The sequence below is a fragment of the Salvelinus fontinalis genome, chromosome 42, assembly GCF_029448725.1.
Source record: "Salvelinus fontinalis isolate EN_2023a chromosome 42, ASM2944872v1, whole genome shotgun sequence".
Classification (NCBI taxonomy): Eukaryota; Metazoa; Chordata; class Actinopteri; order Salmoniformes; family Salmonidae; genus Salvelinus; species Salvelinus fontinalis.
Genome location: NC_074706.1, coordinates 2,094,998 through 2,117,877, shown reverse-complemented (window position 1 = coordinate 2,117,877; position 22,880 = coordinate 2,094,998). Strand labels below are relative to the sequence as shown.

The 22,880-nt window shown below is 39.7% G+C and overlaps 1 protein-coding gene and 1 pseudogene across 1 annotated transcript; one reads left to right on the top strand and one right to left on the bottom strand.

Annotated features, from left to right (window-relative positions):
• Window positions 1-2,106: 2,106 nt before the first annotated feature.
• On the top strand, window positions 2,107-7,146 carry LOC129841047 (GTPase IMAP family member 8-like; annotated as a pseudogene).
• Window positions 7,147-16,050: 8,904 nt separating this feature from the next.
• On the bottom strand, window positions 16,051-22,074 carry LOC129841566 (GTPase IMAP family member 9-like). Its single transcript, XM_055909903.1, has 3 exons — window positions 21,937-22,074; window positions 21,413-21,469; window positions 16,051-21,250 (listed from the first exon to the last, which is right to left on the bottom strand). Exons 1-3 carry the CDS (start codon window positions 21,965-21,967, stop codon window positions 20,355-20,357), a joined length of 984 nt encoding a protein of 327 aa, XP_055765878.1. The 5' UTR covers window positions 21,968-22,074; the 3' UTR covers window positions 16,051-20,354.
• Between the last annotated feature and the right edge of the window lie 806 nt (window positions 22,075-22,880).

The following is a 22,880-nucleotide window of genomic DNA, read 5'->3' as shown; positions in this document are numbered from 1 at the left end:
AGTGTCCAAAGAAGGGCCAGATGTATACAGAATGGTGTCATCTGCGTAGAGGTGGATCAAAGAATCACCTGCAGCAAGAGCGACATCATTGATATATACAGAGAAAAGAGTCGGCCCGAGAGTTGAACCCGTTGGCACCCCCATAGAGACTGCCACAGGTCCGGACAACAGGCCCTCCGATTGGACACACTGAACTCTGTCTGATAAGTAGTTGGTGAACCAGGCGAGGAAGTCATTTGAGAAACCAAGGCTGTTGAGTCTGCCAAAAAGAATGTGGTGATTGACAGAGTCGAAAGCCTTGGCCAGATCGATGAATACGGCTGCACAGTATTGTCTTTTATCGATGGCGGTTATGATGTCATTTAGGACCTTGTGCGTGGCTGTGGTGCACCCGTGACCAGCTCTGAAACCAGATTGCATAGCGGAGAAGGTACGGTGGGATTCGAAATGGTCGGTGATCTGTTTGTTAAAGTAGTAAAACGTTATGTATTTAGTCCCACATTCACGCAATGACTACATCAAGCTTATGACTCTAGAAGTTTGTTGGATGCATTTGCTGTTTGTTGTGGTTGTTTCAGATTATTTAGTGCACAATAGAAATGAATGGTAAATAATGTAGTGTGTCATTTTGGAGCCACTTTTATTGTAAATAAGAATAGAATGTTTCTTACCACTTGTACATGAATGTGGATTCTACCATGATTACGGATAATTGTGAATTATGATAAGTGAGAAAGTTACAGATGTACAAGTATCCCCCCTAAAATACCTCCCAGACATGCTAACCTCTCACCATTACATTAACACGGGAGGTTAGCATTTTTGGGGGTTATGATATTTGTGTGTCTATAACTTTATCACTCTTCGTTATTCACGATTCATTCAGGATTATCCATAATCATGGTAGCATCCACATTAATGTACACGTATTTAGAAACATTATATTCTTATTTACAATAAAAGTGACCCAAAAGGGTTCTCATATTAGATTGTGTAGAAATGCAGGAAATTAGCTTTAGATCCCCCAAAATATCTGATGGAGGACCCCCAGCCTCCCCACCAGGTTATGTCCCCCCCACTTCTAAAACCAAAGTTGAGCCCCTATACTTATATTATGCTGTATATACAACCACTACATACTGTACTTGTCTAAAGGAAAGTATATTTTTGCTGAGGTATGAGTTACAATATGCTCCCCTTTGTGATAGCCTACTGTGTGTAGTCTATAGGCCTTTTCTCCACCATAAATATTTTGTTTAAGGTTATGATTACATTACTAAGTGTTCCTACGTTATGGACAACACATTGTTTTATTCGATGATTAGTATTATTATTTCTCTGAAAGGGTACATATTGAGAGCAGCTATTAACCTATTTTTCACCTACTTCCTTTGTTGCAGTGACTGATATATGTAACACCAAGTGTCCCCAGTGGTGTGCAGAGAGATGACATGGCAGAGGCTCTCTCAACTGGTAAGACAATTTGTCACAAGTATCAGACATTGATAATTTAACAAGTGCATCTTTGTGATTTAGTGTTTTATCTCATTGATGTCATCTTTATCAGTGTGTGTTAAATTAGATTTAATTAACCATATTTCTTTTGAAAGGGCAAAATATAAACTTCTGTCAGTTTATTATTATAGTAAATGTCTGAGCTTAGCATGTATTCATGTTGTGGAGGCATAGTGGCTGTGAAAAGAGACTAACCGTGTGTTTGTTATCTATTTGCATTTTTTTTGTGTTGAAGATTCTGATATAGAGATTGTGCTGGTGGGGAAAGTTGGATGTGGGAAGAGTGCTTCCGGAAACACCATCCTGGGCAGGGAGGTGTTTCAGTTGTCATTCGTATCCTCAGCTGTAACAAAGACTTGTCAGAGAAAGACACAAACAGTTTGTGGGAGACGGGTCAATTTAGTGGACACTCCAGGACTGGACTGTGCCGAGGCGACTTCTGATAAACTGATCTGGTCCTTGGGGCTGAACACACATGGGAACATTAATGTCTTCCTGCTGGTGATCCAGTTGGGCAGGTTCACAGAGGAACAGAGAGTAGCAGTTCAATAGATGGTATACATGTTTGGTGGGGAGGTGAGAGAGTTCACCATGATTCTCTTTACACATGGAGACCACTTGGGAAGGTCAATAGAGGACTTTATCCATAAAGCAGGTGAACCACGGAGGCAAGTGGTAGAGAGGTTTGGCAACATATACCATGTGTTCAACAATATGTCTGGTGATCCAAGCCAAGTGAAAGAACTGTTTGAGAAGATCAGGAGAATGTAGACTGCAATACAACACAGGCATTATATCTTTGTATCACCAATAATGGTAAATTTATTATCTGGCTCAAGATCTCTGGTTAAACCTTTATTTAATAGAATCTTCTTGTTAAAACTAGGACAAATGCTGTATCGAAGACGGTCTTTGAAAATACAAAATTTCCCCTTTTGAATTTACATTCTAAACTAACTAAACTAAAATGTGTGCCATACAGCAGCTGACATTTTGCCTTTTGTTAACATTTAACTTGAAACAAAACACTACAAATAGTTTTTTTATCCCTATACACAATAGCCACCCCATGACACAATACCACTACCATTCACAAACAAACAACTGATACAAAAACAGCTCAACAACTGCACAGTAGCCTATTTATAACCAATAGTAGGCCTAATCTTCTTTCACCTCATTTGAAAAGGAAACTGACTTTTTAAATGCATTTTGCAGAGATATTCTGAAAAACTGTTGATTTCTGTCAGTTGCTCTGTGACTTCACTGGGGGAACCACTCACTAAACTGGCATAGGAATCAATGTGACTGTGTGCACTGCAAACACTGTGCACGTGTTCAGCATTTTAGATCATGTAGCTATCCCATTAAATAGTTTGCTATAATATTTTATTTTTGACACAATAGCCCATTTTGGATAATTTACAGATGTCCATGTTCTATGATAGGGTCATTTGCAAGGTAGGCTACACAGATGTGCAGCTCATGTCAGCTTTTATATCATAAAAGCTGACATGAGCTGCACATCTGTGTAGCCTACCTTGCAAATGACCCTATCATAGAACATGGACATCATCATGGACATCAACATGGACATTTTGTAATGTAAAATATGAAATGTAGGGATGGATTGATCAGGGGATGTTCATTCACTAAGCAAACTACTAGCTGTCCAACTCCATGCCTATTCAGGCGAGTAGCGAACCCAAACGTTATACTTCAAATAGACTACTGATTAAGAGTGTAGGTTACTGTACAGTCATAGAAAGGTCTGAATGTTAGAAAAACACGCTTAGAAAACTCCTCGGACTAGCCAATCATTCAAGACATTGTTGGAGGGACAGCACAGCGCATTTCTGTGGCCTTTTCTGTGGTAATATACACAGTTGCTTGACTGGCTCTCTGAGCACCCTCAATGGGGTCGGTCACAATCGGATGCATCTGGTTTTCATGGGAAAAGGAAGAGAGCCTGTGATGCAACTTCCGCTTTTGGATGAGAGCCTCGCTCTTAACAAGGAGGAAGTTATATTACACTGAACCGGGGTAAACCGGCTTCATGTCACCGGGCAAAAGCGGTGAGGGAGGAGCGCCTAGCTCAAATTGAGCATCACCGGGCCATAATATCAAGAAAACAGCTTGATGAATCATTCAAATATACAAAACCTGTATTTTCCATCCAATTTTCTGTATTTTGCCTTGGGAAGGCTGGTAAAGCGATTTATGTTTTTATAAAACACTTGTGAAAACACTGAATCTTAACTTATTACTCCACGTGCTTGACATTCATTTTGTTTACAGTCGACTTTGCTGTCGGCTTTGACCGTGGCACCCAGCGCACCCTCGGGAGGCAGCTCTGTTCACCCATTCATCCAGTCCCCTTATTGTGACACTTTTTCTTAACTCCTCCACATATTGAATTTGTTGAACTGTGCAGAATAGAACCCCTACAGTTCTCTCTTCTTCTCCTCAAGACCAGAAAGTGAGGCTTCCCTCTCAGGTGTTTCTGTTATGCCTGCTACATTAGGTTATTCCCAGAGTGACAGCATGCCATTGTTTCAGAACACTCAACGTCCAGAAGTACTTTGCAAACCGTTGGTTTGAAATTCATATTGTACATTTTTAAGATCAAATGAAAACAACACTATGGGGCCTGGTGAAGGTTTTTTTTCTTCTCCATGATCCCTCGTTTCATATACAAGCTTTAAAAATTGGACATGTCATATAAACAAAAATCTAAACGCAGAATGCAACAATTATTGATTTTAATGAGTTATAGTTCAGATATGGAAATCGGTCAACTGAAATGCATTCATTAGGCCCTAATCTATCGACTTCACATAACTGGGCAGGGGTGCAGCCATGGGTGAGCCTGGGAACCATAGGCTCATCCCGTTGGATGCCATGCCCTCGAACTGGGGAGCCAGACCCAGCCAATCAGAATGAGTTTTCCCCAACAAAAGGGCTTTATTTCAGACAGAAAATCTCAGTTTCATCAGTTGTCCGGGTGGCTGGTCTCCGACGATCCTGCAGGTGAAGAAGCCCGGATGTGGAGGTCCTGGGCTGGCGTGATTACACGTGGTCTGCCGTTGTGAGTGTGGTTTGACATACTGCCAAATTCTCTAAAAAGATGTGGGAGGTGGCTTATGGTAGAGAAATTAACATTAAATTCTCTGGCAACAGCTCTGGTGGACATTTCTTCAGTCAGCACGCCAACTGCATTCTCCCTCAACTTGAGACATCTATGGCCTTGTGTTGTATAACAAAACTGCACATTTTAGAGTGCCCCTATATTGTCCTCAGCACAAGGTTCACCTGTGTATTGATCATGCTGTTTAATCAGCTTCTTGATATGCCACACGTGTCAGGTGGATGGATTGTCTTTGCAAAGGAGAAACGCTCACTAGCAGGGATGTAAACAAATTTGTGTACAAAACTTGAGAGAAATAAGCTTTTTGAGCATGTAGAACATTTATGGGGTGTTTTATTTCAACTCATGAAACATGGGCCCAACACTTTACATTTTGCATTTATAATTTTGTTCAGTATACACTACTGTTCAAAAGTTTGGGGTCACTTAGAAATGTAATTGTTTTCGAAAGAAAAGCAAAAAAATTTATCCATTAAAATAACATCAAATTGATCAGAAGTACAGTGTAGACACGGTTAATTTTGTAAATGACTATTGTAGCTGGAAACAGCTGATTTTTTATGGAATATCTACATAGGCGTACAGAGGCCCATTTTAAGCAACCATCATTCGTGTTCCAATGGCACGTTGTTAGCTAATCCAAGTGTATCATTTTAAAAGCTAATTGATAATTAGAAAACCCTTTTGCAATTATGTTAGCAGAGCTGAAATCTGTTCTTCTTAAAGAAGCAATAAACTGGCCTTTAGACTAGTTGAGTATCTGGATCATCAGCATTTGTGGATTCGATTACAGGCTTAAAATGGCTCAGAAACAAAGAACTTTCTTCTGAAACTCATCAGTCTATTCATTCAAATAGGAAAAGGCCAAATGTGTTTTGTTGATGTTCTGTTTGCTCAGGCGAAGTTGGCTATTTGGCTAACAAGGAGGAACAGGGTCAAAGGTGGGGGATAACAGACCCTTTACTATTATTTAACGGGATGGTCTCTGCGCACATTAGGGTTGAGTTTGAGTTCTATAAAAAAGTGTGGAGATGTTTCAGGAGATATGGTGTGTTGGGGAGGCTGTCTGTACAGCTGGGGAAGATGTTTTGGATATACGGTTGTAGAAGTGGTGAGGTTTTTTGGTTATTGTGATTGTGGTGTTGTTTTGTATCGTGTTGTAGAGGGAAAGGTGAGTATGGTACATGTATGCAGTACAGGATATATTAGCGTTTTATTTTAGGGGTGGTGGTGGTGGTGAGGTTATAATGAAATGAGAATGTTTCATTAAAGAAAAACACAAAGTCAAGTCTCTCTCTCTGTGTGTAATGATTCTAAAAAGGAACACATGGATTAGAAATGTATTTTTGTACTGTGGCCTTTATTTTATAAAAGTAACATGTTAGAGTTTTGTTGGTATTTGATGGTAGTCAATTTAGCAACAAAATAATTATGGCAGAAAAACAGACTCGCACAAATTTCAGACTTGAGTTTCCATAATGTAAAATGTATCAACCCCTACAAAAATGTCCATGAATTAAAATCCACATTATATTTCACATTTACTGTTGCTGTAGGAATATTTTCCTGTTGTAGCAAACTTGCTCAAATTAAGATCTGTACAGGCAATGCTCACAGATTATTTTGTGCATTCCATGAAGTACAACTTTGTGTCAAGAAGAAGTGTGAAACTTAAAAATGTAGCCGTTCCTCAAAATGTGACAACGTGTGGTACATGAAGACTAAACTTCTTTAAAAAGGTAACAGCCGTGTCCATTTAATCCAACAGAACTCCAACCACAGACACAAAAGGAGGTCTGCATTGTTCTGGTCGGGAAGACTGGAGCTGGGAAAAGTGCATCAGCTTTAGAATCAAGGGTTTCCTCTAATTCTCTGACAAAAAACTGTGAAAAGGAAAAAGGGAAGGTGGATAGGCAAAGTGTAGCTGTTATTGACACCCCAGGGTCGTTACATACTACATTATCCAATGAAGAGGCACTGAAAAAGATCGCTCCGTGCATCTCTCTCTCTGCTCCTGCTCCCCATATGTTCCTGGTTGTGATCAAGCTGGGAAGATTCACTGAAGAGGAACAGAAAACTGTGGAGATTATTCAGAGATTCTTTGGTGATGAAACATCGAAATACACCATGGTTCTCTTCACACATGGAGAGAGTGTTGATGATGATGATGATGATGGTGTAACAATTGACAACTTCCTGGGTGAAAATCCAAGTTTAGGAAGTTTAGTTTCAAAATGCAATGGGTGATATCATGTCTTCAACAACAAAATACGAATAGCTCCCAGGTCACTGAGCTGCTTGAGAAGATAAACAAGATGGTGAAGATGAATGGAGGAAGCCACTACACCACTGAGGTGTTCCAGGAGGCTGAGAGAGCGATTGAAGAAGAGAAAGAGAGGATCCTGAGAGAGAATGAAGAGAAGATACGCAGAGAGGAGAAACTGAAGAAAGACAAAATGAAACAAGAGGCTCAAGAGAAATAGCTTAAAGAGGAGAATGAGAGGATCCTGAGAGAGAACAAAGAGCAGAAATGCAGACATGAGGAGGAACTTAATGAAATGGTAGAAAAACATTCTCGGGAGAAAGTGCATAAAGAGGAGAAGAAGAGGATTGAGAGAGAGATAGAAGAGCAGATTCAGGGGGGAGGAACTGGAGAAACTGAAACTGGAAGAAGAGGCTAAGGAGAAATAAATAAATTAGTTGAGGGAAAAACATAAAGGGAGGCTAGAGAGAAAGCTGAAAACAGTAACAGCTTTCTAGATAGTTTTTTTTTTAAGAGTCGGGGAGCTAGTGGTGAAAGCAGCAGAAGCTATGGGTGTGAAAGTAGTAAAAGCTGTTGAAGACTGCATTATACAATGACAATCTGAAACAATGCTGTTCTAGAGTCCCAAGCTTAGTCACAGTTGATTTTAATTGTAATTACAACTGTATTGTATTGCATTGCATTGAATAAAGGGATATACAACATACACCGTTGTCATTCTGTTGTTATAGTCTGTAGACCCATTTACTTCTATATATGTATATTATATAGCTTACAAAAAGCTCTATGACATTTAACTTGGCTCTGTGTCTGTTTATGTCACCAGTAAACATTATGGAATGATAATTTAACACAAATGCCAGATATTATTAAATTCAATGTTTTTATTATTATTCAATGAGGACATGTTCTTTAAATAACACAAATAATCTTCATGACAGTTTAACAGCTGGTAATTCCCAATGATGATACTGATAGTAACAATGCTAATCAGAAGTGCCTTGCATGTAGAGGAAGGGTTCTAGTAGAAACAACAGAGCCCCTGTCCAGAAACAACCCCTAACTAGCCCTTTCCTATAGGCCCTGGTGGAGGTCTGAGAGGATTGGACAGGTTTTAGCAATATGGTGAAATTCCACCTAGCCTATCAGAGGGTGGAGCTATCACTATATTGATTCAACCTATCAAGTCCTATCAGAGGTCTACAAGTGTCTAGGGATATCTGTAGACCATGTACTTATTGGGCCAGTAGAAACCCTAAAGGGAAGGGCTGTTTCTGAACAAGAGCCGAGACATCTCCATAATAAAGTATTATTACACCTGGCAACAGACCAACCAACATCCCAGCCAGCAGAAGGGTTTAGTGGTTAGCTACATTCGTGATTTTCAGGGCAGCTTTCATGCATTGGTATTATAAACAAAATAGGTTTAAATCAACAAGATTCTTAGCCTTAAAATAATAAAGAGACCAGTGAGACCAGTGAAACAGTTTAAACAGTGAAGTAATAAAGAGACCAGCGCTGTTGAGTGAGACCGGCTACATCTCAGTACTTTTGTTCATCTTTCCTCCTCCTTTCCTACATATCACTAGATAGATGAATGGTTAGAACTGGTTTTAAAATGTTAATAGCTATAGCCATATAGTCATACATATTTTAAAGTCCCCACATATCAGTTAATATGATATGAATATGGCTGGGACTTTTTCCTGACCAAGTGACCTGACTGGGAAAACCTCCAGGTCTATAACTAAGGCCTGGAGTTTCCCCTGGTCTGCTCATGTACAGCCTCTCCTATAAGGAAATGATATGAGGGAAGGAATCCATTTAAAACTATTGAGACACAGCCATGTGAGCCATGGTGGCCTGGTCTGTCTTGGTCCTCCTAGCCAGTAGAGGGAGACAAACACACTTTAAACTCTGGGGAAGACAGCCGAAACAGCACCCTATTTCCTATAGTGCACTACTTTTGACCAGGGCCCATAGGGAACAGCCAGCCAGTCAGTCAGTTTCAACAGACAAGGAACCAGCAGCATGGTGGTGACCATTTATCAATAGTGTAAAAATGTAAACTCACTTTTTAATAAATTACTGCACACAGTTCTCTTCTCCCACATTTCAGGTTGGCAACACAGGGAACTCAAACATGAGCAAAAAACGGTACTATTAATACATAAAGTAGTACCCTTTTCTCACAGCAACTAGGTCTCTTTTTCATTGATGTTACAGTCAAACTAGGACCAAAAATAGTAGTCTGCCTCAGACTTTATCAGAAACTTGCCCATACTTGTATATAAATTCACCAATATAATACAAACCAACCTCTTGACCTTGGGGGGTTGATTTATTTAATGCATTATACTGCCATTGTACTATGGTAACGCACAATTCATATAGATGGTGCCATACGATATTTTCTGGTACCATTTATCATTGTCGCGTAGAGTAGGCCAGAAGGCTAAACTGAAAAACCTAACCTCTTTCAAATAAAACGATGGCAGAGCCGCAAAAGTAAGTGATTCTGGAAGATAAACAGTACTGCCATTAAGGTATACATTGTGAGACAGCTTAAACAGAGCTGCACATCAACAGCTCAGTCAAAACGGTCCCTCTCTTGAACTGAAAGAGTGGCTCATTTTCTAGGGGAAGCCCCTCCCATCAGAACATACCAAACTCCTTAATCAATTAAGCCATTGCAAACATCAAAGCCACTCAGCTAAACATATCATTAATTATATTGATTGAACCTTTGCAAATCGGTCTTTCATAATACAATATAGAACAATATCACACATTTACAGAAACAAACATGGTGCTCATCCATAACATTGATAAGGACAATAAACGTCACTTCAATTAAACATGAAAGCGTGTCTGTGTATTCTTAGATTGTCAAGTTAACTTGTGTCGACCCACATTGCTAATGTAGCTACAAACGGAGCAGGGAGGGTGAGGTGTGGGTGTGTTAGTTTACCAAACGCTGCCCGCGGCCTGTGACACTTCTCCGTCACAATCATAATTGTGCATTACCATGGTAGAATGTATAATGTAGTTTCAAACCATGTTATTTCCATGATCCATATCTATACTATGGTATAAATGAGGCATTACCATGTTATTTCCATGATCCATATCTATACTATGGTATAAATGAGGCATTACCATGTTATTTCCATGATCCATATCTATACTATGGTATAAATGAGGCAATACCATGGTATTATTTAGGTGCATGGCAGTTCCATCATACTTCAAAGCTAAAATCATGGTACATTGTCATGATTCAGATCTATTAAAAAGCAGGAGCTGGCGCACACCCAGAGAAAAGTATTTAGTGTAGAAATGCTGACTAACGGAGAATAAACTGTGCTTCTACACCTGCATTGCTTGCTATTTGGGGTTTTAGGCTGAGTTTCTGTACAGCACTTTGTGACATCAGCTGATGTAAGAAGGGCTTTATAAATACAATTGATTCACTGTAAGCTATAAAAACAAAGAGTCGCTCACTCCATATGTATAACCTCCCAGTAATGTATTGGGTAAAACACCACCAACGTTTTGGCACTGTGCCTTCTTCAGGGTGATTCAGATCTATACCATGGTATAAATGATGCAAGACCATGGTCATATATAGGTATAATGTTAGTACTATGGTAGTATTATCATACTTCAAGGTTAAAACCATGCTACATTTCCATGATTAAGACTATACCATGGTATGAATGAAAGCACCATAGTAGTACTGTGGTAAAATTGTTTGTTTAAGGGGAGGTCGCGGCAGTGATCCCTTCACACACAATCTACACGGAACAAATGTAACTATCATAGCCACTAGAGGGCACTAGAAAACAGCAGAAAATAACCTAAGTGGACTTTTTAAAGAACTGGTAGAGAATAAGAAAGTGAAAGTTGGCCTTGCCTTCTCTATCAGTGTGGAAACGGGCCTAAATACATTTTAACTGAAACACGTCAGGGCAGCCAAGGTCTTCAGCCAAGACAGAGAACACCACACATAACTCATATCTCCTCTCATAATTACAGGATAGAATCCTTGGAAATGTCTGTCATCAGTACTTAGAGGATGAACATAAAGATCTGGGTATCGCACATTTGACAGTGCATCATTTATTTCCCCCTGAATAAAGGTGGAAGTTAAATGTTTATTTCTGCCTGTCAGGTGGCATAAGCTATGTGCTACTGTAAAATGTATTTACAGTTGCAGTCACAGCTCCCATTGCTGCCTCAGAAGCATGATGAATGGAGATGAAATATTTAAGCACAAACCATTACTATTCATTTCAGTTATTTCATGGCACTATAAAATAAAGTCACTGAAAATACCTCCCTATTTTTTTACCCATTGTTTTTATTGCCAATTCCGAAAAAAAAAAAAGCAAAGGACTCTCTTTAACTTCTTCCTTTCCGTGCTATCATCTAACTAGTACAGGGCATAGGGAGATGGAGACAAGGTGTACAAAGAGAACATTGGACAATAGAACATATTTTGCTGGATAGAACCTCACTGGACTATCTGCACTTAACACTTGGCGAAAGACATGTTTCTACAGTAAGATGACCATGTACAAGTTGAGATATGAGAGATAGAAAGTATTGTGGTTACCACAAGGCATGTTGACAGGAAGACTGCAGATGTAATTTAGATGTTATCTAAATCTGTTGCAACACATCACAACTTCTCACTTCTGAGACTTAAGTTTTGTTGTGCATTGTCCCTGTTCAAATATATTAAATAAATATATTCTACTATTATTGTAGCCTAAATTAAGAATGACACTTGGGAGGGTTGATGAACAAAAACTCAGCAAAAAAAGTAATGTCCTCTCACTGTCAACTGCATCTTTTTTCAGCAAACTTAACATGTGTAAATATTTGTATGAACATAAGATTCAACAACTGAGACATAAACTGAACAAGTTCCACAGACATGTGACTAACAGAAATTGAATAATGTGTCCCTGAACAAAGAGGGTGTCAAAATCAAAAGTAACAGTCAGTATCTGCTGTGGCCACCAGCTGCATTAAGTACTGCAGTGCATCTCCTCCTCATGGACTGCACCAGATTTGCCAGGTCTTGCTGTGAAATGTTACCCCACTCTTCCACCAAGGCACCTGCAACTTCCCGGACATTTCTGGGGGGAATGACCCTAGCCTTCACCCTCCGATCCAACAGGTCCCAAACGTGCTCAATGGGATTGAGATCCAGGCTCTTCGCTGGCCATTGCAGAACACCGACATTCCTGTCTTGCAGGAAATCACACACAGAATGAGCAGTATGGCTGGTGGCATTGTTATGCTGGAGGGTCATGTCAGGATGAGCCTGCAGGAAGGGTAACACATGAGGGAGGAGGATGTCTTCCTGTAACGCACAGCGTTGAGATTGCCTGCAATGACAACAAGCTCAGTCCGATGATGCTGTGACACACCGCCCCAGACCATGACGGACCCTCCACCTCCAAATCAATCCTGCTCCAGAGTACAGGCCTCGGTGTAACGCTCATTCCTTCGACGACAAACGCGAATCCGACCATCACCCCTGGTGAGACAAAACTGCGACTCGTCAGTGAATAGCACTTTTTGCCAGTCCTGTCTGGTCCAGCGACGATGGGTTTGTGCCCATAGGAGACGATTTTGCCAGTGATGTCTGGTGAGGACCTGCCTTACAACAGGCCTACAAGCCCTCAGTCCAGCCTCTCCCAGCCTATTACGGACAGTCTGAGCACTGATGGAGGGATCGTGCGTTCCTGGTGTAACTCGGCACTTGTTGTTGCCATCCTGTACCTGTCCCGAAGGTGTGAGGTTCGGATGTACCGATCCGGTGGTGTTACACATAGTCTGCCACTGCGAGGACGATTAGCTGTCCGTCCTGTCTCCCTGTAGAGCTGTCTTAGGCATCTCACAGTACGGACATTGCAATTTACAGTTGAAGTCGGAAGTTTACATAAACGAGTTTTAATGACTCCAACCTAAGTGTATCAACCACTCCACACATTTCTTGTTAACAAACTATAGTTTTGGCAAGTCGGTTAGGACATCTACTTTGTGCATGACAAGTAATTTTCCCAACAATTGTTTACAGACAGATTATTTCACTTAATCACAATTCCAGTGGGTCAGAAGTTTACATACACTAAGTTGACCGTGCCTATAAACAGCTTGGAAAATTCCAGAAAATGATGTCATGGCTTTAGAAGCTTCTGATAAGCTAATTGACTTAATTTGAGTCAATTGGAGGTGTACCTGTGGATGTATTTCAAGGCCTACTTTCAAACTCTGTGCCTCTTTGCTTGACATCATGTGAAAATCAAAAGAAATCAGTCAAGACCTCAGAAAAAAATGTGTAGACCTCCACAAGTCTGGTTCATCCTTGGGAGCAATTTCCAAATGCCTGAAGGTACCACGTTCATCTGTACAAACAATAGTACGCAAGTATAAATACCATGGGACCACGCAGCCGTCATACCGCTCAGGAAGGAAACGCATTCTGTTTCATAGAGATGAACGTACTTTGGTGCGAAAAGTGCCAAAGTCAATCCCAGAACAACAGCAAAGGACCTTGTGAAGATGCTGGAGGAAACAGGTACAAAAGTATCTATATCCATAGTAAAATGAGTCCTATATCGACAAAACCTGAAAGGCTGCTCAGTAAGGAAGAAGCCACTGCTCCAAAACCGCGGGGGAAAAAAGCCAGACTACGGTTTGCAACTGCACTGTCTAATGAAATAAAAATAGAACGTTTTGGCCATAATGACTATCGTTATGTTTGGAGGAAAAAGGGGGAAGCTTGCAAGCTGAAGAACACCATCCCAACCGTGAAGCACGGGGGAGGCAGCATCATGTTGTGGGGGTGCTTTGCTGCAGGAGGGACTGGTGCACTTCACAAAATAATTTTTCATTCCTCATGATGCCATCTATGTGGATATATTGAAGCAACATCTCAAGACATCAGTCAACTTCCAAAGTTGGACAACTTCCAAAGTTGTGGCAAAATGGCTTAAGGACAAAGTCAAGGTATGGGAGTGACCATCACAAAGCCCTGACCTCAATCCTATAGACAATTTGTGGTTAGAACTGAAAAAGTGTGTGCGAGCAAGGAGGCCTACAAACCTGACTCAGTTACACCAGCTCTGTCAGGAGGAATGGGACAAAATTCACCCAACTTATTGTGGGAAGCTTGTGAAAGGCAACCTGAAACGTTTGACCAAAGTTAAACAATTTAAAGGCATTACTACCAAATGCATGTAAACTTCTGACCCACTGGGAATGTGATGAAAGAAATAAAAGCTGAAATAAATAATTCTCTACTATTATTCTGACTTTTCACATTCTTAAAATAAAGTAGTGATCCTAACTGACCTAGGATTAAATGTCAGGAATTGTGAAAAACTGAGTTTAAATGTATTTGGCTAAGGTGTTTATAAACTCCTGACCTCCAATGTATTGCCCTGGACATATCTGCAGTCCTCATGCCTTCTTGCAGCATGCAGATTATTTCAGTCAGTAGAAAGGCCTCTTCAGTGTCCTAAGGCTTCATAACTGACCTTAATTGTCTACCGTCTGTAAGCTGTTAGTGTCTTAATGAGCATGCACCTGCGGAACGGTCGTTAACTGTTTATGGTTAATTGAACACGCATGGGAAACAGTGTTTAAACCCTTAACAATATAGATCTGTGAAGTTATTTAGATTTTTACAAATTATCTTTGAAAGACAGGGTCCTGAAAAAGGGACGTTTCTTTTTTTGCTGAGTTTATTTAGCTGTTTGTCATTTTTTTTGTTATCACTGAAGAATGTTGTTGTATTGAGTTCCATTTTTTTCAGGAGTCTGTTACTCCTGATAAAATATGAGGTGCCTAAAATTAAGTAATACTTTATTTGTATTAACTCTCACAATGGACACATTTCAGCCATCAAACATATGTCAAGCAAATTTCCCTAAGGGACATGATGTAATTGTTTACTTAATCCATGTGATAATTCTGTACTGTCTTATTCTTAGGACCTCACAGAACCATGGTTCTCATAATTTAAAGAAAGCTTCATTAACCACTATGCACCACAGCCAATGCATTTCCTCATTTTGGATCTATGTAGAAACTTGATGCATCACGGACACTTTTGAGTCAACACAAACGTGTTTAGAGGGCAGGGAGTTCTAATGCAGAGACATTTTCTATGAAATCATGTGACTTACAGTAGGCTGCTACACACTCAGAGATGGCAGCATAACAGGAAGGATAGCCGTAAAGGGGAAGTAGCATTGTTGCATGGTGAATGCTATGAGTATACGGTTATTATGAGTTAAAAAATAAAGTTGTGTCTAGAAGGCAGGTCGTTAGACACATTTTGAATTTAAATCATGTGACTTTTCCACTACAATGGCTGGCTTCTACAGGAGGAAGTGGGGAGATAAACAGCCATTTCCTCTTCTAGTCTCTGTGCTTTGAGACAGTCTTTCTCCATCCCCCAAAACGGTAGCAATTGTGGGCGTCTAATGGTGACAGGAAGTTGTTCCCCTGCTCAGACGATGCATGTCTCAACCAAGGTTGTGTGCCACTTTATCGACTGTGCAGTAGCTGACCTCCGATGTCACCTAGTAAGACAATGACCCCAATAACAGCCTTTTTACTTTAGCATTTGGGAGTTACATGCAAACAAAAAATTATTTATACATTTTTACACTAATTTGTTTATAAGATTGATAGCTGTTCTTTCAGTTTACAGTTGATGCAGCTTGTTGGCCATTAGCCAATTGGCGTTTCTCAACAAGTTCAAAGCACATGAATGTATCCAACTGGTATTCACGACATCACAACTGGTAAATTACAGCCTTCCCACTTGGTTATGAATGCAGAATTAGGTCGCTTTTCCCTGCTCAGACGTTGCATGCATCAACTAATGGTTGCCTGCTACGTCATCAACTGTGCTGTCAGGCACCAGATTCCTATGACATATACAATTAGTGATTCACAAACTTGAATGCTTTTATACATAATTGTGTGACTGATTTCCACATGTAAAAAACATGACTTTTTATCCTTGTGTTAATGAATAAATCATTGTCTCCATGATTGTGTCTAATAATGTCCACAAGAACAACTCACCTCTAAATATTGTTTAATATTCTTTAATCTTGCAGGCAAAACAGCAAACACATCTACACAGAACAAATGTAAGGGGACTGTCATAGATACTAGGCACTCGAAAAAAGCAAATCTAAATGTTTGAAACAGGGGGACTTTTTGAAGAACTGATAGCATGATCGGGGTAAATTCCATTTCAATTCAGAATGTCAACCAAATTCCAATTTAGTAATTCTTATAATTGAAAGGCATTGATTAGAAATGGATTTCAGTGTACTTCCTGAATTGACTGGAATGGAAATGGAATTGACTGAGATAAGAAGAGAGTGAAAGTTAGCCTTGCCTTTCCTATCAGCCTGGAAAATTGGCCTGAAGACATTTTAACTGGAAATGTTCAGGGCAGCCAAGCTCTTCAGCCAAGACAGAGAACACACATTAACTAATTTCTCCTCTCACAATTTGTAGGACAGGATGTTCAGAAATGTCCTTTAGCATTACTACTAACAGCATGAATATAGGTTTTACTTGTTACCCTCAGTGATGACCATAAAGATATGCTTAGGTATTGCACATATGAGAGTCAATCAGTTCATATTTACCCGAATTTGGGTTTAGTCCTGTCTGTCAGGCTGAATCAGCTAGCAATACAGTTGAAGTCGGAAGTTTACATAAATTGAGTTTAAATGTATTTGGCTAAGGTGTTTCACAATTCCTGACATTTAATCCTAGTAAAAACTCCCTGTTTTAGGATCACCACATTATTTTAAGAATGTGAAATGTCAGAATAATAGCAGAGAGAATTATTTCTTTCAGATTTTATTTCTTTCATCACATTCCCAGTGGGTCAGAAGTTTATACACTCAATTAGTATTTAGTAGCATTGCCTTTAAATTGTTTAACTTGGGTCAAACGTTTCGGGTAGCCTTCCACAAGCTTCCCACAATAAGTTGGGTGAATTTTGGCCCATTCCTCGACAGAACTGGTGTAACTGAGTCAGGTTTGTAGGCCTACTTACTCGCACACGCTTATTCAGTACAGCCCACACATTTTCTATAGGATTGAGGTCAGGGCTTTGTGATGGCCACTCCAATACCTTGAATTTGTTGTCCTTAAGCCATTTTGCCACAACTTTGGAAGTATGCTTGGCGTCATTGTCCATATGGAAGACCCATTTGCGACCAAGCTTTAACTTCCTGACTGATGTCTTGAGATGTTGCTTCAATATATCCACATAATTTCCCAACCTCATGATGCCATCTATTTTGTGAAGTGCACCAGTCCCTTCTGTAGCAAAGCACCCCCACAACATGATGCTGCCACTCCCGTGCTTCACGGTTGGGATGGTGTTCTTCGGCTTGCAAGGCTCCCCCTTTGTCCTCCAAACATAACGATGGTAATTTGTTTCATCAGACCAGAGTACATTTCTCCAAAAAGTACAATCTTTTTCCCCATGTAGTCGCAAAGCGTAGTCTGGATTTTTAATGGCGGGTTTGGAGCAGTGTCTACTTCCTTGCTGAGCGGCCTTTCAGGTTGTCGATATAGGACTCGTTTCACTGTGGATATAGATACTTTTGTACCTGTTTCCTCCAGCATCTTCACAAGGTCCTTTGCTGTTGTTCTGGGATTGACTTTGGCACTTTTTGCACCAAAGTACGTTCATCTGTAGGAGACAAAACGTGACTCCTTCCTGAGCGGTATGACTGCTGTGTGGTCCTATGGTGTTTTTACTTGCATACTATGGTTTGTACAGATAAAGTGGTACCTTCAGGCGTTTGGAAATTGCTCCCAAGGATGAACCAGACTTGTGGTCTACAATTTGTTTTCTGAGGTCTTGGCTGATTTCTTTTGATTTTCCCATGATGTCAATCAAAGAGGCACTGAGTTTGAAGGTAGGCCTTGAAATACATCCACAGGTACACCTCCAATTGACTCAAATTATGTCAATTAGCCTATCAGAAACATCTAAAGCCATGACATACTTTTCTGGAATTTTCCAAGCTGTTTAAAGGCACAGTCAACTTAGTGTATGTAAACTTCAGACCAACAGGAATTGTGATACAGTGAAATAATCTGTAAACAATTGTTGGAAAAATTACCTGTCATGCACAAAGTAGATGTCCTAACCGACTTGCCAAAACTATAGTTGGTTAACAAGAAATGTGTGGAGTGGTTGAAAAACAAGTTAGCCTCACTAGATTAGGGGGCAACATTTGGAATTTTGGATGAGCGAGCCCGAACTAAATAACCTGCTACTACTTTCCAAAACTGTTAAAATGATGTCTGTGAATATAACAGATCTCATATGGCAGGCGAAAACCTGAAAAAAATCCAACCAGGAAGTGGGAAATCTGAGGTTTGTAGTTTTTCAAGTGATGCCTATCCAATATCCAGTGTAAATGGGGTCAGTTTGCACTTCCCGACACTTCCACTAGACGTCAACAGTCTTTAGAAAGTTGTTTCAGGCTTCTATTGTGAAAGGGGAGAGAATAAGACCATTCACAGTAAGTGGCTCAGCTAAAAGCCCTGAGGTGTTTATCACGCGCGGCCGTGAGCACGAGCTCCGTTCCCTTTCCTTTCTAAACGGAATTGTCCGGTTGGAATATTATTGAAGATTTATGATTAAAACATCCTAAAGATTGATCATATACATCGTTTGACATGTTTCTCTGAACGTTAATGGAATTTTTTGACTTTTCGTCTGGACTTCGTGCCCGCACTTTGTGCATTTGGATTAGTGAACTTAACGCGAGAACAAAAAGGGAGGTATTTGGACATAATCGAACAAAACAAACATTTATTGTGGAACTGGGATTCCTGGGAGTGCATTCCGATGAAGAGGTAAGGGAATTTTTATAACACTATTTCAGACTTTTGTTGACTCCACAACATGGCGGGTATATGTATGGCTTGTTTTGGTGGCTGAGCGCTGTACTCAGATTATCGCATGGTGTGCTTTCACCGTAAAGCTTTTTTGAAATCTGACACAGCGGTTGTATTAAGGAGAAGTTAATCTTTAATACTATGCATAACACGTGTATCTTTCATCAACGTTTATGATGAGTATTTCTATAAATTGATGTGGCTCTCTGCAAAATCACAGGATGTTTTGGAGGTAAAACATTACTGAACATAACGCGCCAAAGTAAACTGAGATTTTTGGATATAAATATGAACTTAATCGAACAAAACATACATGTATTGTGTAACATGAAGTCCTATGCGTGCCATCTGATGAAGATCATCAAAGGTTAGTGATTCATTTTCTCTCTTTCTCATTTTTGTGACTCCACTCTTTGGCTGGAAAATGGCTAATGTTTTTTGTGACTAGGCGCTGACCTAACATAATCACATTGTATGCTTTCGCCGTAAAGCCTTTTTGAAAATCGGACACTGTGGTTGGATTAACAAGAAGTTTATCTTTAAAATGCTATATAATACTTGTATGTTTGAGGAATTTTACTTATGAGATTTGTTGTTTGAAATTGGCGCCCTGCAATGACTCCAGCCGAAGTGTATGTAAACTTCCGACATCAACTGTATATACACACACACACACACTCCTCCTTTATAGGCACAAACAGCTACCATTCCTCATCAGGAGAAGGATGAATGACTAAGCACAAATAGTTCATATTAATTTCCTAATTATTTCATGGCACTAAAATAAAGGGCCACTGAAAATACCACTTGTAATATCCATCAGGTATTGTAATATGTATAGTCAACAATGGCTGATCATTTTCATGGACATTGTATTGATGTTGTAAAAATATTGCTTTCGTGGTTGGTGACATTTCTTGACCAAAAATGAACAAATATTAAAATTAACTTAATTATTTTTTTTACTGTTATATTTTTACACCAACACTATTCTTTACTATTACACTGCTCAGTGCCTTTCTGTGCAAACCCAACAAACACTAATGAAGAGTAAAAACAAAGGACATTGATGCTGTACTACAAAATGGAAGGTTTATCAAAAGATACAATGCAATGTATTCTATAAAAATATATTCATCATACAATTTACATTAACATGAGATTAATATTGCATTATGTAAGCAAGCATTATGCAAAAAGCAAGCAACAGAATCATTATTCATATCATTGTCTTTGTCTGGCTGATAATACAGGTGTTTGAACTGGAATAATGTGCAACATTAGTGCTCAAATTCTGGCTGCTGTTGTTCTTGCAGAGTCCATGTCTAATCACTTACAGTAAAATGGCTGCCTAAGGCTAACATGGCTGCCCAAACCAAGGAGTGATAGTTATGAAGTCAAACGTTACGTTCATAATGACAACATGCCAAAAGGCTCTGCTCTTTTACAACATCATTGTGTGGTACAGCGTTCAGTAGATTTTCTAGCGAATTCAAAAACAATATTTTTCTTGTCAAAGTCTTTTTCTGCCTTTTCTCTGACTCTCTGTTTCTTCTTTTTTAGCAAGTCTTTGTCCTCTCTAATCTGTTTCACTTGTCCCTGCAGGTCATCTATCTCTTTCTGTTTTTCTTGTAAATCAGAGTCTTTCAGATCCAGTGCCTTCATTGCTCGCTCTAATTCTGACTCCAGATCTTCCTTCTCTTTCAGTTCTTTTTCATACCCCCATTTCAGTTCTTCCCCTCTCCTCTGGATGGCTTTCTCCACTTGTTGGTACATGTCGTTGGTGTAACAGCTCCCTTTATTCTCTTTCACCATGGCTGTTACTTTGTTCATCAGCTGCTTTACTTGCTCACGGTCGTCTATGTTCTCATTGTTGAAGACGTGGTATCGGTTTCCACATGTCTCAATGAGCTGCTTTAGTCTTGCACCAGCCTCTTGGATGAACTCCTCAATGCTCTTCTTTTTTAATTTATCTCCACAGGTGAACAGGACCATGGTGTGTCTCACTGCTGCCTCTCCAAAGATGTCCTGGATCCTCTTAACAGCATTCTGCTCTTCTTCTGTAAAACGACCAATTTGGACAACAAGCAGGAAGACATGGGGTCCAGGAGAGGAGAGGGCGATGCACTCCACTAGTTGGGTCCTCACTGAAGACTCTGAGAGTAGAGTGTCAAACAGACCAGGGGTGTCGATGACTGTGATGCCCCTCTCACTGCTCCTATCACATTGTTTGGTCACCGACTGGGCAGCACAATTTACTTCAAACTCTGTTCTTCCCAGGATGGTGTTTCCTGATGCACTCTTCCCTGCTCCTGTCTTCCCCACTATGACAATCCTCAGCTCAGAAACTAAAAACAACACAAAAGTATAACTTCAGTTCAAGCCCCAAATAAAAAAAAGTTAAAACTGTCACAGTGTGTCTGTCTAAAGGTACACACTATTGTTAATGTACTCTGCTCCACAACATATTGTACAATCATTGTATAGCAGTGTGTGTGTGTTAAGCTTACATTCCATAGGGAGGGACATGCTGTTTCTTTTTCTCTCTTGTTGTCCCCCTGAACTTGCTGTAATAAAATAACAATTATGTATTAAAATATCCCTAAATATATCATTTTAAAAAACACAGTTCCATTTCAGATAGGTTGACTGATTTCCTCAATGAATCCTATTAAACTGAGTCAGTGTACACTAATTGACCCTTTACAAATGTAAAGTGGTTGCAGTAGTCTACAGAGCAGCAGTGGAGTTCATACATTATCATAGGTTAGTTATCTTGAAACATGTATAAACATCGTTTTTCCATGTGTGGATTCCCAAAGTAAGATATGAAGTAGATCACAAACATAAGTAGCAGAGTTTGACGAATACACTTTTCATAAATAAAATGGCGTATTTTCTGAATCAAGGTGTGGCCATGGGGATGAAGAAGTCCAATTTTAGGTAATTCACCCATTCTGGTATAAGGAATGCACAACACTCAGTCAGAATAGACAATACGTCTAACTTAATCAACAATCACATGAGTACTTACAGTCATGTTTTCCCCATTGTGAAGTCGCCATCGCAGTCAGTGTAGTTCATGAGAATGCAACGAATTCATGTTTTGTTTGGATCCTTAGCCTTGTGAAAAAGTAGCTTTCGCATCAACCCCACTCGCGCTGCGAGCAATGTAATATCATAGAACACAGTCCTTCTCCGGCAGAGTAGTGGGTGAAACCATTCACTTCACTAAAGGGTGTGATACGTTTCCTTTCATCATGTGTCGTAGAATTCATAAAAAGTATTTACTGCCATTGTAGGAAGGTTGGCAATACAAGAGGTCTTCAGACTGACCTTTTTTGCATTATTTTCCTTGAAAGAACAACTATTGGGTTTTGAGTACTTCTCCCCTATTTGGAAAGTTGGTCTGCCTGCTCTTCAGTCTGAGAGAGATATTCTGAGAGCAGGTTTGTGTCTATTTCCTCTGTAGATAAAAACTGTTTAAAACTATAACACAATAGTCTTTTGAAAACCGGTTTATATATCCCAAAGTCATTATCGAATGTGACTATGTATATATTTTTTGTTGCCGTTAATGTATTTAAAGCCTATTTCGACAAGTTAATCAAGTGTTTGCTTACTTGCCATGATAAGTACACGCTAACTAGCACTGTCAGTCAGTGCGCTTTAATGGCACACTAGCTGTTGCTAGCAAGTTATTGGTAATTCAATGCTTTTTCTTAATAATGTTACCTTAAAAGGTTTATATGAAAAGGGTTGTACCTGTGCTCTGTATTTATGGATTGATGTAACTTCACATTGAGGGCATGTATCGTTACTGTAGTTCCTATCTAAAAGATATATCATGTCCTACCTAACCTGTGAACGTGTGTATGTGACCGTCCTGTCAATGCCTGTCATCACTGTTTGATATATTTTACTGCAGCTAAAAAACAATTCAACCTGAAGTCTGGATGTCTGCCCTTTTTCTGGGTG